Genomic DNA, 17,417 nt, shown 5'->3' on the forward strand with positions numbered 1-17,417 from the left:
TTAAAGTTCTTGTTTCAAAAGCAAACCACATGAAGGAGCTGCTTTTATTTACATCTCAGCTAAATGAGAAAGTGTGGAGTTGGATAATGACACGGTTTTACATTTCTTGGATTTTGCCAAATAAGACTTTTTCTTTTCTTTCTATAACAACCGAAAAAAAAACAACTGTTTGTGCGTTTTGTTGCAGCTGAGTTTCTGGCTCTGTGTCCCAACGGTGGCGGCATCACGGGTGATGGACGAGGTAATGATGGCAAAGTGTGAGTGTGTGTGGAGTTAAACCACAGACCAAACACATGTTATTATTTAGTTCATTGTGAGTTTTTCCCACACGCTTTTGCTTTTGTTCCTCCTCAGATATTAACGAGTGTGCACTGGACCCCGACATCTGTCAGAACGGAGTGTGTGAGAACATGCTGCGGACGTACAAGTGCACCTGCAACGAGGGATACGAGGTCGACCTGACGGGGAAGAACTGTGTCGGTGGGTGAAGTCGCTGCTCACAGAGACACACACTGCAAAAACTCAAAATATAACCAAGAATATTTCTCTTATTTCTAGTAAAAACAAATCTCATTCTACTTAAAATAAGACTCATCACATTAAAAGCAGCTTGTTTTTAGACACTTTTTACTTCTTTCAAGCAAATTTTCCACTTTAAATAAGTAGAAAAATCTTACAGTGGAGCAAGTTTTTCTTTCTTATTACAAGCACACAAAAAAAATTGCTTTCACTGGCAGATTTTTCTACTTATTTCAAGTGAAAATTAGTTTGAAACAAGTGAAAATGATCTAAAAACAAGTAAATTTTTAGGTGATGAGTCTTATTTTAAGTGGAAAGAGATTAGTTTTGACTAGAAATGAGACATTTTGACAAGAAATAAGACAAATATTCTTGGAAAGATTTTGAGTTTTTGCAGTGCAGGAAGGAAGCTCTAGAGCAGCGCTAGTCTTCACATTTAAAACCAGAACATTTAAACATGCATCACTGCCTGGGGCCAGGCCACTGACACAGCAACTAAACCTCTATTCTCACTCCACAAACAAGCTTTAAAAATTTTAGATCAGAAGCCACAAAAGTGGCACCATTGTAAAATCACTGAGAAGTATAATTTGTTATCTTTTTCTAATTTTATAAAATTCTCTTTTTTGAAAGTTGTTTTTAAGTGTGTCAGTGGACTGGCCCCACAAGTGATGTCACAGATTTTTACTAAGTCAGACAACTGTGGGACAAGGACAAGGAGCATGAACAAGCAAAACTGTAAAATTCGAAGATGCAGGACGACATTCGGTCAGTCATCCCTTTCAGTGCTGGGTACACACCTATGGAATTCTTTACCACCAGATATCAAATCCCAAACAGAATTAAATATGTTTAGTGCTAAAGCTAAACATTGGCTTAAGCAGCAGCAGAAATGTGAACATTAACTTCTCTCAAGTCACTGTCAATACAGCATTTTACTAATGTTTAATGTATTTAACTTGTGCAATTTCTTACTCTAAATTTTGTAGCTGTGTTTATTTATTCATGATAACTATTCACTGTATTATTCACTGTATATGTATTATTGCACTTATTGTATTCAGTATCTTTTATCCTTCTTTAGCCTGACCAGGGACAAAGACTGCAAATTAGCTGAAGCTAGACGTCTTGTATGCATCGCATTTTTCATTCTTTGTGACAATGTTGTATGTATCGTCCCTGCAAAATAAACATTAAAATAAAAAATCTACAATCACAACAAGTCAACAAAACTTACATTAAATCTGTACAGTCAGGATTGTCGTCTACATCAAAGAACGTATGTAATATTATCTCCAATGTAGAGTGGTTATAACATAAAATAAAATGAAATAAAAGGGTAAAACAAATGAAGATGACAACACTGCAAAAACTCAAAATATTTGTCTCATTTCTAGTCAAAACTAATCTCTTTCCACTTAAAATAAGACTCATCACCTAAAAATGAACTTGTTTTCAGATCATTTTCACTTGTTTCAAACTAATTTTCACTTGAAATAAGTAGAAAAATCTGCCAGTGAAAGCAAGTTTTCTGTGTTTGTAATAAGAAAGAAAAACTTGCTCCACTATCAGATTTTTCTACTTATTTCAAGTGAAAATCTGCTTGAAAGAAGTAAAAAAAAAAAAAGTGTCTTAAAACAAGCTGCTTTTTAATGTGATGAGTCTTATTTTAAGTAGAATGAGATTAGTTTTGACTAGAAATAAATATACTTGGTAAGATATTTGAGTTTTTGCAGTGTAGGGTTAGGGCATATGTTATTTTACAGATATGAAATTCCAAGATATTTTTTCATTTGCTTTTTGAATGTGAGTTTGTGTGTGAGTTTAGTTATCGGTGCTTCAGAAAGTTGGTGTTTGGTTTGGGAAGTGTTGTGTTGTGTGTGTGTGTCTGTCTGGTGGTGTATATATGTAGTGTATGAATCATGATTGTGTTTCAGCTGATTGTGTTGGTGTGATGAAGGTGTTGTGAACTGTGATGTTTTCCTACCGTGTCTCCTCAGACATCGACGAGTGTCTGATGAACCGGCAGCTGTGTGAGAACGGTCTGTGCAGGAACACGCCCGGCAGCTTCACGTGTCAGTGTCCTAAAGGATTCCTCTTCAACCCCGAGACGGACGTGTGTGAAGGTCAGACTCTCTCCTCCTCTTCTCCAAACAAACCATGCTGCTGCTGCCTCTTTTTCTTTCTTTCTTTTCTTTATTAGGATCTCCATTAGCACCCGCAGCAGCATCGGCTATTCATCGGCTATTCAGTCCTCTTCATAACCTCAATATATTAGATCATATTTCACTAAATTCTACGAGATACCGTTTTAACAGCAATTTAAACCGATCTTTGTTACTTTCATGAGCAATATGAACTGGTAGAGAGAAATCAGCTGTTGTGTGTTGTTGTGTGTCTCCTACAGACGTGAACGAGTGCGACTCGAGCCCCTGTATCAACGGAGACTGTGTGAACAGCCAGGGCTCCTTCGTGTGTCTGTGTTCGATGGGAAGCTCGCTGGACAAGACGGGACTGGAGTGTATAGGTGAGTCTGGAAAACACACTGCAAACTCTTCAGAACAATATCAAATATACTTTATTGTGTTTTTATTACCTACACTGCAAAACTCAAAATCTATCCAAGAATATTTGTCTCATTTCTAGTCAAAACTAATCTCTTTCTACTTATAATAAGACTCATCATCTAAAAATGTAACTTGTTTTTAGACAGTTTTAACTCGTTTCAAACAAATTTTCACTTGAAATAAGTAAAAGAATATAATAAGAAAGAAAAACTTGCTCCACTATCAGATTTTTCTACTTATTTCAAGTGAAAATCTGCTTGAAAGAAGTAAAAAGTGTCTAAAAACAAACTGCTTTATGTGATGAGTCTTATTTTCAGTATAATGAGATTTGTTTTGTGGTACTTGGTAAGATATTTGAGTTTTTGCAGTATACGACCCTACATAAAACCCTTTGTGTGTATGTTTGTGTGTCTATGAGTGATGAGTAATGAGATTTGTTTTGACTAGAAATTTCATTTGGACTAAAAATAAGACAAAATTGTATTAATATTCTATTGTGATATGCTTTGTCAATATAAGCACTGCCATCTCATGCCAATAAAGCTATTTAAAATTGACGTACAGTAACACGCCAGAAATCTCGCGTGATCAAACGTGATCTGACGTAGCTACTCTGTTGATGGTTGCCATGGAGACGGTAGCCACACTGGTTTGTTATGCTACGTGTGCTGCAGTCAGCAACAATAATTGTGCTTGCTGCATGTGACTTGACTTGAATTTCAGGTCAAGAGGGTAAAGTCCAAGTAGAGTCTCAAGTCTTTGGCATCAAGTCCAAGTAGAGTCTCAAGTCTTTGGCATCAAGTCCAAGTAGAGTCTCAAGTCTTTGGCATCAAGTCCAAGTAGAGTCTCAAGTCTTTGGTATCTAGTCCAAGTAGAGTCTCAAGTCTTTGGTATCTAGTCCAAGTAGAGTCTCAAGTCTTTAGCATCAAGTCCAAGTGGAGTCTCAAGTCTTTAGCATCTAGTCCAAGTAGAGTCTCAGGTCTTTGGCATCAAGTCCAAGTAGAGTCACAAGTCTTTGGTATCTAGTCCAAGTAGAGTCTCAAGTCTTTAGCATCAAGTCCAAGTGGAGTCTCAAGTCTTTAGCATCAAGTCAAAGTAGAGTCTCAAGTCTTTAGCATCAAGTCCAAGTAGAGTCTCAAGTCTTTAGCATCAAGTCCAAGTGGAGTCTCAAGTCTTTAGCATCAAGTCCAAGTGGAGTCTCAAGTCTTTAGCATCAAGTCCAAGTAGAGTCTCAAGTCTTTGGCATCTAGTCCAAGTAGAGTCTCAAGTCTTTAGCATCAAGTCCAAGTGGAGTCTCAAGTCTTTAGCATCAAGTCAAAGTAGAGTCTCAAGTCTTTAGCATCAAGTCCAAGTGGAGTCTCAAGTCTTTAGCATCAAGTCAAAGTAGAGTCTCAAGTCTTTAGCATCAAGTCCAAGTAGAGTCTCAAGTCTTTAGCATCAAGTCCAAGTGGAGTCTCAAGTCTTTAGCATCAAGTCCAAGTGGAGTCTCAAGTCTTTAGCATCAAGTCCAAGTAGAGTCTCAAGTCTTTAGCATCAAGTCGAAGTGGAGTCTCAAGTCTTTGGCATCTAGTCCAAGTAGAGTCTCAAGTCTTTAGCATCAAGTCCAAGTAGAGTCTCAAGTCTTTGCTCTCAAGTCCAAGTAGAGTCTAAAGTCTTTAGCATCTAGTCCAAGTAGAGTCTCAGGTCTTTGGCATCAAGTCCAAGTAGAGTCTCAAGTCTTTAGCATCAAGTCCAAGTGGAGTCTCAAGTCTTTAGCATCAAGTCCAAGTGGAGTCTCAAGTCTTTAGCATCAAGTCCAAGTAGAGTCTCAAGTCTTTAGCATCAAGTCCAAGTAGAGTCTCAAGTCTTTAGCATCAAGTCCAAGTGGAGTCTCAAGTCTTTGGTATCAAGTCCAAGTAGAGTCTCAGGTCTTTGGCATTAAGTCCAAGTAGAGTCTCAAGTCTTTGCTCTCAAGTCCAAGTAGAGTCTCAAGTCTTTGCTCTCAAGTCCAAGTAGAGTCTCAAGTCTTTGGTATCAAGTCCAAGTAGAGTCTCAAGTCTTTAGCATCTAGTCCAAGTAGAGTCTCAAGTCTTTGGCATCAAGTCCAAGTAGAGTCTCAAGTCTTTGGCATCAAGTCCAAGTAGAGTCTCAAGTCTTTAGCATCAAGTCCAAGTGGAGTCTCAAGTCTTTGGCATCTAGTCCAAGTAGAGTCTCAAGTCTTTAGCATCAAGTCCAAGTGGAGTCTCAAGTCTTTAGCATCTAGTCCAAGTAGAGTCTCAAGTCTTTGGCATCAAGTCCAAGTAGAGTATCAAGTCTTTGGCATCTAGTCCAAGTGGAGTCTCAAGTCTTTGGCATCTAGTCCAAGTAGAGTCTCAAGTCTTTAGCATCAAGTCCAAGTGGAGTCACAAGTCTTTGGCATCTAGTCCAAGTAGAGTCTCAAGTCTTTGCTCTCAAGACCAAGTAGAGTCTCAAGTCTTTAGCATCTAGTCCAAGTAGAGTCTCAAGTCTTTGGCATCAAGTCCAAGTAGAGTCTCAAGTCTTTGCTCTCAAGACCAAGTAGAGTCTCAAGTCTTTGGCATCAAGTCCAAGTAGAGTCTCAAGTCTTTGGCATCTAGTCCAAGTAGATTCTCAAGTCTTTGGCATCTAATCCAAGTAGAGTCTCAAGTCTTCCGCATCAAGTCCAAGTAGAGTCTCAAGTCTTTGCTCTCAAGTCCAAGTAGAGTCTCAAGTCTTTGGCATCAAGTCCGAAGTGAGTCCAAGTCTTTTATTGATTCGATCATTCGAAGTCTTAAGTCATCAAAATCGGGACTCAAGTCCAAGTCAAGTCTCAAGTCTCGAGTCCAAGTCCCCACCTCTGGATTACACGGTGTTTTGTGTGACAAAGTGAGCACTGACTCGTGGTGTTTGTGGTGTTTGACCCTCAGAGACGACTAAAAGCACCTGTTGGCTGAAGATCATCAACAACCGCTGTGAGGTGAACATCAACGGAGCCACGCTCAAGTCGCACTGCTGCGCCACGCTGGGAGAGGCCTGGAGCAGCCCCTGTGCCAAGTGTGAGAGAGGTGAGAGGAGGAGGAGGAGGAGGAGGAGGAGGAGGAGGAGGAGGATGATGATGATGATGATGATGATGATGATGATGATGATGATGATGATGATGATGATGATGATGATGATGATGAACCACAGTAATGACTGACACTGTGTGTTTTCAGATCCCATCTGTGGTAAAGGTTTTGCCAGAGCGAGAGGAAACGTCTGTGAAGGTGAGGAGCTTCAGTGTGGATGTGACGTTAAAGACCCCCTCCCATGAAAATCGTGTTTTTCACATGTTCCTGTGGCATTTTTCTTGTGTTAGAGCACAAATCAGCAGAAAAGGAAGTGCAAAATTGCATTTCTGAGTTTTTCTGCCTTGAAATTGCTGTGAACCAATGGCAGACGCAAACTGGCAGTTTCAGGGAGACTGGAGCTGACGTGTCACAGCTCCAGGGGAGGGCACTATACTATACTACTACTACTACTACTACTACTCCCGCTCCCGCCCCGCTCTGCATCTGGCTCAGAGGTGAAAGGCTTCACAGCTCGGTGTAGCCCACCCTCCAGAGGTGCATTGCTAATGAGCTGCTGGTGCTGTGCAGAAGGAGAGCCCTGGGAAATGGCACAGGTTTTGTGATTTTGGCTAAAAACTTCATAATCACAAATTAGAGACCACAGAGAATGTTTTAAAATAACCAAAAAGGGGCGTTGGAGGGAGGGGGACTTTAACCTGTTGTTCATATGTGACGTTAACGTGTTGATGTTGTGTGACATTAACATGTTGTCGTGTGTTGTTAACATGTTGTTGTGGTTGTGTGTCTCTCCTCAGATGTAGACGAGTGTCAGGTGTTTGCTGGTGTGTGTGTTAACGGTAAATGCATCAACACTCCCGGCTCCTTCTTCTGCCAGTGTCCTCCAGGGATGACGGTGGACGTCAGCGGCAGGACCTGCATCGGTGTGTAGTACTCTGTGTGTGTTACTGTGTATTTTTCAGTTAATTGTACACAATGTTTTTTTCTGTGTACGTATTTTTTGGTTCTAGTAGTACTTACATAATTACTATTATGTATCACATCTCTTGCAATATCTACACACTCCTGCTTGTGCAACTGTGTGTACGGGCATAGTGCAACACAATCTGGCACTTTAAACCGATGTGCACTTTAGGGCACCGTGCAACACAACTTGGTACCAATGATGCACTGCTGCACTCTAGCACTTAAGATAAGATCAGATTACACTTTATTGTCAGATCACTCTGAAATGTGTCTTGCGTCCCATGACGTCCAAAGTTTCACACAAATAATAACAAAATACCAAAAGCATACATTTACAGAAAGCATAGATGTTACCCTCAAATGTCACATTTAAAGAAAAACACAAACTACCTCCTAACTCCATTCACAACATAAATCCAACATTACAACGTGTCTTTGGTGCAACACCCAGTGCTCAGTCTGTACATGAACCCGAGGGTCGACTTGTCACTTTGGCCCATCACTTTTGCACTTTTGCACTTTATCTCTCAGAAACTCTCTTGGTCCTCTCTTGTTGTAAAAATGTCAATGTTTTATCTCGTTATAGTTGTTTTGTTATGTCCTTTTGTCTACATTATTATGTCGTTTATAATACTATGTTTTTCTGTCACTGTACTGTTTTTATGTTTTGGGACTCCGGATGGAAATTAGCACTAGCTGCTATAATCAGGCACATTTACATGTTTTTATATGTTCATTAGTAGGGGTGGGAGAAAAAAATCGATTCACATACATATCGCGATATCTTTTTTGGCGATTTTTAAATCGATTTTTATTTTCAAAAATCGAATTTTTTTGGGGGGGAAAATGTTTCTTTTTTTACATTTTTTTATTTTTATTTTTATTTTTTTTTAAATATTGTGCAATGTGCATTTGTTAGCCTTTTTTTTTTTTACATACAGAGAGTCCAGGTTTTGAAAAGGGTTTAAGTTCACTTTATAATGGAGTATGTTAATTTATAGGCTCCTACAGTATTTGTGTGCAGATAAATGTTAAAAATGCTAAAGACTAAAAATCGAGTGAATCGGCAATATCGTAGAATCGCAATTTAAATCGAATCGGCATCCAAAAAATCGTAAAGTAATGTGTATATGTAACCTTCCTGTGGTTGTGTGTGTCAGACCTGCGTATGGAGCAGTGCTACCTGACCCACGAGGACGAGCGCTGCGGAGCGCCGGTGCCGGGGAAACACCGCGTGGACGCCTGCTGCTGCTCGGTGGGCGTGGCCTGGGGGCCCGAGTGTGACGAGTGTCCTGAGAAAGGATCAGCAGAGTACACACAGCTGTGTCCCCGCGGCCCGGGCTTCTCTCACCGCGGAGACTTCATCAATGGACGACCCTTCCTCAAAGGTACGACTCTGACCTCTGACCTCTGACCTCAGTATAGCCACTGAAAATACATAAATACTTCAGTATAGCCAGTACAACAAAACTATCTAACTAAAGTAAATGTCAATGGTTCTCAAAGTGGGAGGGTTGACAGGGTTCAAGGGGGTCCACTACTTTTTATTGACATTTTACCACTTTTTCTAGAATTTTTTCACTTTTTTAATTATTGTTTTCATTCTTTTTTCTTTTCTTTTTTTTTGTTGTTGAAATTTTACCACTTTTCCTAGAATTTTTTTGAGAAATTTTACCAGTTTCTTCTAAATTTTTCTGTTATACTCTTTAATTTTGTTTTTTCTGTGAAATTTTACCAGATTCCCCCCCCCCCATTTTTTTTTAACCACTTTTCCGAGTTTCCGACCTGTAATTTCCGAATTCGACACCATTCAATTCGTTTTTCTAATCCAATCCAGTTTTATTTATATAGCACGATTTAAACAAACACAAGGTTTCCAAAGTGCTGCACCGCAAGATAAAAATACAATAAGTAACACAACAGAAGCACAATAAAACAATGGACACAATAAGATCAAATAAAATATGTGAATGTGTATAGAATGTGTTCTACCCCATGTGGTAGCTACTATATTTTATTCGATTGTTGTTCTTTTTAAAGGTTGCCTTGTACGATCTGGCAGAGGGACAAACGATGAAAACTAGCTTTTTATATGTGTTTTTCTACAAATGTTTATTAATGTGCATTGTCCCTTTTCAAATAAACTAAAGTGAAACTGAAACCTCTCTGCTGCTCTGTCCTCAGACATTAACGAGTGCAGGATGATCAACTCGCTCTGCTCCAACGGGAGGTGCAGAAACACCATCGGCAGCTTCAGGTGTCGCTGTGACAACGGCTACTCTCTGGACTCTGACGAGAGGAACTGCACCGGTGAGCTGGACTTCACCTCACTGTGGTGTAACGTTTTGTTGATTAGATGAACTGAATGGTGATTAATTGCAGAGCGGTTGTTTAAACTGCAGCAGAGACTGGATTTAGAGTCCGAGGCTCTTCACTAATCAGCAGTTTCCACTAACGTACTTCAGTACATATCCAGAGGATTTGTACTTTACTTGAGTATTAGATTTCTTTGGTACTTATTACTCTTACTTGAATACATTTCCAAGACAAATATTTTTACTTTTACTGGAGTTAATTTCTAGGAAGGCTGAAAAGTACTGGTTACTTTCAGGTCTGCAGCAAGCACATCAGTGCAGCTGGTTTCACACTGCAAAAACTCTAAATCTTTCCAAGAATATTTGTCTTCTTTCTAGTCAAAACTAATCTCTTTCCACTTAAAATAAGACTCAGCACCAAAAAATGAACTTGTTTTTAGATCATTTTCACTTGTTTCAAACTAATTTTCACTTGAAATAAGTAGAAAAATCTGCCAGTGAAAGCAAGTTGTTTGTGCTTGTAATAAGAAAGAAAAACTTGCTCCACTATCAGATTTTTCTACTTATTTCAAGTGAAAATCTGCTTGAAAGAAGTAAAAAGTGTCTAAAAACAAGCTGCTTTTAATGTGATGAGTCTTATTTTAAGTAGAATTAGATTTGTTTTGACTAGAAATAAGACAAATATTCTTGGTAAGGTATTGACTTTTTGCAGTGTACAACAGTAAAGCAGCTGCACTGTATCTTTACGAGTCTAGTCGTTCTTCATCAGTGCCCTTTTCTGAATCCTGCTGCTGCCAAACTCAATTACAGTGAAGTGGTGTGAAGCCGCCGCTGCGCTGAGCTGCTTCGGTCTAATGGGAGTCTGGTTAGATGCATTACTGCTCTGTTGAAATGTGCACACATCATTTTAGGGTGAGATGCCAGCGCCCATTACTTTATTCTAAAGTAATTTATAGGCTCTTTGGTAAGTAAATGATATCTGGGACCTTTCAACCTAACATACGAGTGGTGAGTGTTTCAGAATGTGGATTATAATCAAGAGGGATTAGGACTCAAAGACCTTAAGATCCACCACTTAATCTTATTTTATAGTCGTTTTTCTGCATTTATGATAAAAACATGGACTCGTGCAAAAACTCTCTTTGCACGCACTTTATTCCTTCAGTCTGGTCTCCTCAGTGTTTATCAAGTGACTCATCTTCAGATTGGTTTATTTGCTTATGGTTCCCTAAAAAAACTCCTTCTATCATATTTTCATTATATATTTGCATATAACTATAAATTTCACACCTATAGAACCCAATATTGTTGTACCTCCCAATCACAGTTCTGTTTTTGTTTGTACTTTATCGTGGGCCAAGAATGTGGAATTTATTACCTGCACATTTTTTTAAATTTATCTTTACAACAGTTTAGGACTCAGAGCACTGAAGTCTCTCCTGCTAACCAGTCAATACTTTCCACATGGTCTGCCTATCTAAACTGGGATTATTTTATATATTTCTTATCATATGTTTATCAAGCTTTTGTATTGCATTGTACAATGTTAAATCATGTGAAACCATGTTTGTTTTTATTGTGTATGAATGGTTTTTGTACCTCACAGATGTAGCTATGATCATTAGCTTAGAACTATAGTTGGAGAACGCCACCCTACAAGCCCCTATCTATCTATCTATCTATCTATCTATCTATCGTTCTATCTATCGTTCTATCTATCTATCTATCTATCTATCTATCTATCTATCTATCGTTCTATCTATCTATCTATCTATCTATCTATCTATCGTTCTATCTATCTATCTATCTATCTATCTATCTATCGTTCTATCTATCTATCTATCTATCTATCTATCTATCTATCTATCTATCTATCTATCGTTCTATCGTTCTATCTATCTATCTATCTATCTATCTATCTATCTATCTATCTATCTGAGAACGCCGCCCTTTAAGCCCCTAGAGGTTTTTTTTTGGCATTTCTCCTTCACATTGTCTTGGATTTTATATGTTTTATCTTTTTTAACTTTTGATATGTGAAAAGGGAATTCTGTGTTGATTGTGTTGTTATTGTTGTGTTGTTGTTTAGACATCGATGAGTGTCGTATCTCCCCCGACCTGTGTGGACCGGGACGCTGCGTCAACACGGCCGGAGACTTCGAGTGCGAGTGCTTCGAGGGATACGAGAGCGGCTTCATGATGATGAAGAACTGCATGGGTACGACACACACACACACACACACACACACACACACAGACACACACACACACACACACACACACACACACACACACACACACACACACACACACACACACTTTTTCATCTGAGATCATTGAGTCTGTGAGCGTGAACCTCGATCTCTCTCTGTCGCCTTGTTAAAGTCACAGTGAGAGAGCACAGACCAGCCCATAAACGTGTGTGTGTGTGTGTGTGTGTCTCTGAGCTCTGGATGAGGTGCTGAGGCCTGGAGCTCACTGTTCACATGGCTGATGATGTCATCTCAGACTTGTATGCTGTATGTGTGTGTTAAAGGGATAGTTCAACATTTTGTCAAACTGGCCCATTGCCATAATCCCTATAGTCATAGCAGTAGGTTCGTTACCTTTAATTGTCGGTGCAAGCTGTTTTTAGAACGGCGGAGCAGAGCCGTGAGCTGCTCAGAGCTACGCTACGGAGGCTCATGGGATTTCTTGGTTTCCCTCATCAAACTCATCAAATACACAATCCAACAACTCCACAACGCTCTGGTGGACAAGTTGTGAGCTGCACATTCACCACGCTATGAGATAATAACACAACGTTACCACACAGAGTTGTTTTAGAGGGAAATACAGAGACTGTTGATGAAAAACTGTCCCTGAAGGCAACGTGCATCAGCGGTTTTGCATGAATTTCCCTCTAAAACAACTCTGTCTGGTAACGTTGTGTTATTATCTCATAGCGTGGTGAATGTGCAGCTCACAACTTGTCCACCAGAGCGTTGTGGAGTTGTTGGATTGTGTATTTGATGAGTTTTGATGCTCCACCGTTCTAAAAACAGCTTGCACTGACAATTAAAGGTAACGAACCTACTGCTATGACTATAGGGATTATGGCAATAGGCCAATTTGACAAAATGTTGAACTATCCCTTTAAAGTGGCTGTATTTAAACCCCTGTGCAGCAGTGCTGGGGTCTAATCTGTGCACAGTTGTCACTGAGCTGCTGCTGCACAAGCTTTTAAAGTTAATTGGAGATAATTGTTCTTTATTACAGACTCAACAGTTTTATATGAAGCTGCTAATGTTCTTCCATCTGTGAAAACACTTAGTGCTCTATTTCTGCTCCGGCTGCGACGCCCTTTGATTAAATTCCTGGGGAGGAATCGTACACACAAGATGGAGACAGACTCACAATACTGTTGTTGGCCCGAAGCCGCAGTTTCACTGCAACGGGCCAGACAACATTTACACTGTGAGAGGGAGAGACAGAGAGAGAGGCAGCGTCTGGATCAGTTCTGACGTCGCCGCACTGCAAAAACTCTAAATCCTACCAAGAATATTTGTCTTATTTCTAGTCAAAACAAATCTCATTATAACTAAAATAAGTATATTTATACTTATACATACATAGTTATACATTAAAAAGCAGCTTGTTTTTAGACACTTTTTACTTCTTTCAAGCAGATTTTCACTTGAAATAAGTAGAAAAATCTGATAGTGGAGCAAGTTTTTCTTTCTTATTACAAACACACAAAAAAACTTACTTTCACTGGCAGATTTTTCTACTTATTTCAAGTGAACATAGGCTTGAAAAAATTAAAAAGTGTCTAAAAACAAGTTAATTTTTAGGTGAAAGAGATTAGTTTTGACTAGAAATGAGACATTTTGACAAGAAATAAGACAAATATTCTTGGAAAGATTTTGAGTTTTTGCAGGGACGAAGAAGAACGACTTCTCTCTCTGCACTGCAAAAACTCAAAATCTTTCCAAGAATATTTGTCTTACTTCTTGTCAAAATGTCTCATTTCTAGTCAAAACGAATTAAAATAAGACTCATCACCTAAAAAATTAACTTGTTTTTAGATCATTTTCACTTGTTTCAACAAATTTTCACTTGAAATAAGTAGAAAAATCTGCCAGTTTGTAATAAGAAAGAAAAACTTTCTCCACTGTCAGATTTTTCTACTTATTTCAAGTGAAAATCTGCTTGAAAGAAGTAAAAACTGTCTACAAACAAGCTAATTCTTAGGTGATGAGTCTTATTTAAAGTGGAAAGAGTTTAGTTTTGACTAGAAATGAGACATTTTGACAAGAAATAAGACAAATATTCTTGGGAAGATGTTGAGTTTTTGCAGTGTAGGTTTTAAACTCCACACAGAACCAACAGGTCCAAACCGTCTTTATTTATGTTTCCCTCCATCGACACTCTCAACATGGCCGCCTCCGAGCGCTTCCCGCTGCTCCGCTTCTCATTTCAACCAGGAAGTTCAACAGAGGTGAAGTCCATGGTGCAAAACCAAAACTACAACATGTGAAACACTTTTACAAAGCTTTGAGACAAATTTACATTTTGGAAAACATTTCTACATATCATAAAACAAAATTGACGGACCTGAATTTGCTACGTTGACATTGTGGTTGATGACATTTGTAAATGTATTATGGTATTGTCTTGTTTAATGAAATGTAAAAATGTTTTCCAAAATGTAAATTTGTCTGAAGTTGGTAAAAGTGTTTTATGTTTTATTGATATCAAACCAAAAAAAAAAAACCTTTTTCAACCAAAGAAAAAAAGGGTTCACACACAATGTTTTGGGGTTTCAAATATTTTTTTGCATTGAAAAACTTTTTTTTTTGATTGAAGTGAGTTTTTATTTGATTGAAAATATCTTTTTTGTTTCAATCAACTTTTTTTTGGATTGAATAATAAAGACACAAATATCCTTCCCATAATGTGGCCCAAATACAAAAATATTACTTTAATCCCAAAAAATATTTTCAATCAAATAATAACTCACCTCAATAAAAAAAAAAAAAAACTTTTGAATCAAAGAAAAAAAGGGTTCAAATGCAACTTTTTGGGTCTCTTTTTTTTTTTTTTTTGCATTCAAACACTTTTTTTTTGATTGAAGTGAAGTTAGTTTTGATTGAAAATGTCTTTTTCTTTGTGTGTGTGTGTCCTCAGACATCGACGAGTGTGAGAGGAACCCCCTGCTGTGCCGTGGAGGAGACTGTGTGAACACTGAGGGAAGTTTCCAGTGTGTTTGTCCTGAAGGACACGAGATCGCGGCCGACGGCTCGGCCTGTCTGGGTGAGTGATGCCATCACACGCTGAAGCTCCTCCCATTCCTGCTCCTCGCTGTTCCTGCACCAACACTGCAAAAAATCAAAATCTTACCAAGAATATTTGTCTTATTTCTAGTCAAAATAAATCTAATTATACTTAAAATAAGACTCATCACATAAAAAGTAGCTTGTTTTTAGACACTTTAACATTTTTTCAAGCAAATTCTCCACTTTAAATAAGTAGAAAAATCTGACAGTGGAGCAAGTTATATTACAAGCACAAAAAACTTGCTTTCACTGGCAGATTTTCTACTTATTTCAATTGAAAATCGGTTTGAAACAAGTGAAATGATCTAAAAACAAGTTAATTTTTAGGTGATGAGTCTTATTTTAAGTGGAAAGAGATTAGTTTTGACTAGAAATTAGACATTTTGACAAGAAATAAGACAAATATTCTTGGAAAGATTTTGAGTTTTTGCAGTGAAGCTGATCATCTATTATCATTATTGATACTTATTATTGATAAACCGTTGATGACTTCTTCTCTTCTCTGTCCCAGATATAAACGAGTGTGAGCTGAGCGACCGCCTGTGCAGGAACGGACAGTGTGTGAACATGATTGGTCGATACCAGTGCAGCTGTGACACCGGATACAAGTCGACGGAGAACAGACTGGAGTGCGTGGGTGCGTTACCCGATCAACAGACCATCATTAACCAATAACCAATCAATATGATGGATCAGTATAAAGACTGTGTGTGTGTGTGTGTGTGTGTGTGTGTGTGTGTGTGTGTGTGTGTGTGTGTGTGTAGACATCGATGAGTGCACCATAGAGAACGGCGGCTGTGAGACGTTCTGCACCAACTCAGAGGGAAGTTACGAGTGCAGCTGCCACAGTGGATACGCTCTGATGCCCGACCTGAGGAGCTGCACCGGTCTGTAGCTCTGTCTGTAGCTCTGTCTGTAGCTCTGTCTGTAGCTCTGTCTGTCTGTAGCTCTGTCTGTCTGTAGCTCTGTCTGTCTGTAGCTCTGTCTGTAGCTCTGTCTGTAGCTCTGTCTGTCTGTAGCTCTGTCTGTAGCTCTGTCTGTAGCTCTGTCTGTAGCTCTGTCTGTCTGTAGCTCTGTCTGTAGCTCTGTCTGTCTGTAGCTCTGTCTGTCTGTAGCTCTGTCTGTCTGTAGCTCTGTCTGTAGCTCTGTCTGTCTGTAGCTCTGTCTGTAGCTCTGTCTGTCTGTAGCTCTGTCTGTAGCTCTGTCTGTCTGTAGCTCTGTCTGTAGCTCTGTCTGTCTGTAGCTCTGTCTGTAGCTCTGTCTGTCTGTAGCTCTGTCTGTCTGTAGCTCTGTCTGTAGCTCTGTCTGTCTGTAGCTCTGTCTGTAGCTCTGTCTGTCTGTAGCTCTGTCTGTAGCTCTGTCTGTCTGTAGCTCTGTCTGTCTGTAGCTCTGTCTGTCTGTAGCTCTGTCTGTAGCTCTGTCTGTCTATCTGTCTGTAGCTCTGTCTGTCTGTAGCTCTGTCTGTCTGTAGCTCTGTCTGTAGCTCTGTCTGTCTGTAGCTCTGTAGCTCTGTCTGTCTGTAGCTCTGTAGCTCTGTCTGTAGCTCTGTCTGTAGCTCTGTAGCTCTGTCTGTAGCTCTGTCTGTAGCTCTGTCTGTCTGTCTGTAGCTCTGTCTGTCTGTAGCTCTGTAGCTCTGTCTGTAGCTCTGTCTGTCTGTCTGTAGCTCTGTCTGTCTGTAGCTCTGTCTGTCTGTAGCTCTGTCTGTAGCTCTGTCTGTCTGTAGCTCTGTCTGTCTGTAGCTCTGTCTGTCTGTAGCTCTGTCTGTAGCTCTGTCTGTCTGTAGCTCTGTCTGTAGCTCTGTCTGTAGCTCTGTCTGTAGCTCTGTCTGTCTGTAGCTCTGTCTGTAGCTCTGTCTGTAGCTCTGTCTGTAGCTCTGTCTGTAGCTCTGTCTGTAGCTCTGTCTGTCTGTAGCTCTGTCTGTAGCTCTGTCTGTCTGTAGCTCTGTCTGTAGCTCTGTCTGTCTGTAGCTCTGTCTGTAGCTCTGTCTGTCTGTAGCTCTGTCTGTAGCTCTGTCTGTAGCTCTGTCTGTAGCTCTGTCTGTAGCTCTGTCTGTAGCTCTGTCTGTAGCTCTGTCTGTCTGTAGCTCTGTCTGTAACTCTGTCTATCTGTAGCTCTGTCTGTAGCTCTGTCTGTAGCTCTGTCTGTAGCTCTGTCTGTAGCTCTGTCTGTCTGTAGCTCTGTAGCTCTGTCTGTAGCTCTGTCTGTAGCTCTGTCTGTAGCTCTGTCTGTCTGTAGCTCTGTCTGTAGCTCTGTCTGTCTGTAGCTCTGTCTGTAGCTCTGTCTGTAGCTCTGTCTGTAGCTCTGTAGCTCTGTCTGTAGCTCTGTCTGTAGCTCTGTCTGTAGCTCTGTCTGTCTGTAGCTCTGTCTGTAGCTCTGTCTGTCTGTAGCTCTGTCTGTCTGTAGCTCTGTCTGTCTGTAGCTCTGTCTGTCTGTAGCTCTGTCTGTCTGTAGCTCTGTCTGTCTGTAGCTCTGTAGCTCTGTCTGTAGCTCTGTAGCTCTGTCTGTCTGTAGCTCTGTCTGTAGCTCTGTCTGTCTGTAGCTCTGTCTGTCTGTAGCTCTGTCTGTAGCTCTGTCTGTCTGTAGCTCTGTAGCTCTGTCTGTAGCTCTGTAGCTCTGTCTGTCTGTAGCTCTGTCTGTAGCTCTGTCTGTCTGTAGCTCTGTCTGTAGCTCTGTCTGTCTGTAGCTCTG

General features: G+C 39.8%; 1 protein-coding gene across 1 annotated transcript in view; it reads left to right on the forward strand.

Annotated features, from left to right (window-relative positions):
• Nucleotides 1–17,417, forward strand: part of fbn1 (fibrillin 1) — a 141,270-nt gene that overhangs the window by 28,641 nt on the left and 95,212 nt on the right. The window contains exons 12-24 of the mRNA XM_083996588.1: nucleotides 188–241; nucleotides 355–480; nucleotides 2,520–2,645; nucleotides 2,927–3,046; nucleotides 5,990–6,127; nucleotides 6,278–6,328; nucleotides 6,928–7,053; nucleotides 8,257–8,484; nucleotides 9,281–9,406; nucleotides 11,501–11,629; nucleotides 14,581–14,706; nucleotides 15,241–15,366; nucleotides 15,494–15,616. Of these exons, the coding sequence (XP_083852714.1) occupies nucleotides 188–241; nucleotides 355–480; nucleotides 2,520–2,645; nucleotides 2,927–3,046; nucleotides 5,990–6,127; nucleotides 6,278–6,328; nucleotides 6,928–7,053; nucleotides 8,257–8,484; nucleotides 9,281–9,406; nucleotides 11,501–11,629; nucleotides 14,581–14,706; nucleotides 15,241–15,366; nucleotides 15,494–15,616 (1,599 nt within the window). The remainder of the gene's footprint in view (nucleotides 1–187; nucleotides 242–354; nucleotides 481–2,519; nucleotides 2,646–2,926; nucleotides 3,047–5,989; nucleotides 6,128–6,277; nucleotides 6,329–6,927; nucleotides 7,054–8,256; nucleotides 8,485–9,280; nucleotides 9,407–11,500; nucleotides 11,630–14,580; nucleotides 14,707–15,240; nucleotides 15,367–15,493; nucleotides 15,617–17,417) is intronic.

This window comes from Trachurus trachurus (genome assembly GCF_905171665.1).
Source record: "Trachurus trachurus genome assembly, chromosome: 3".
Classification (NCBI taxonomy): Eukaryota; Metazoa; Chordata; class Actinopteri; order Carangiformes; family Carangidae; genus Trachurus; species Trachurus trachurus.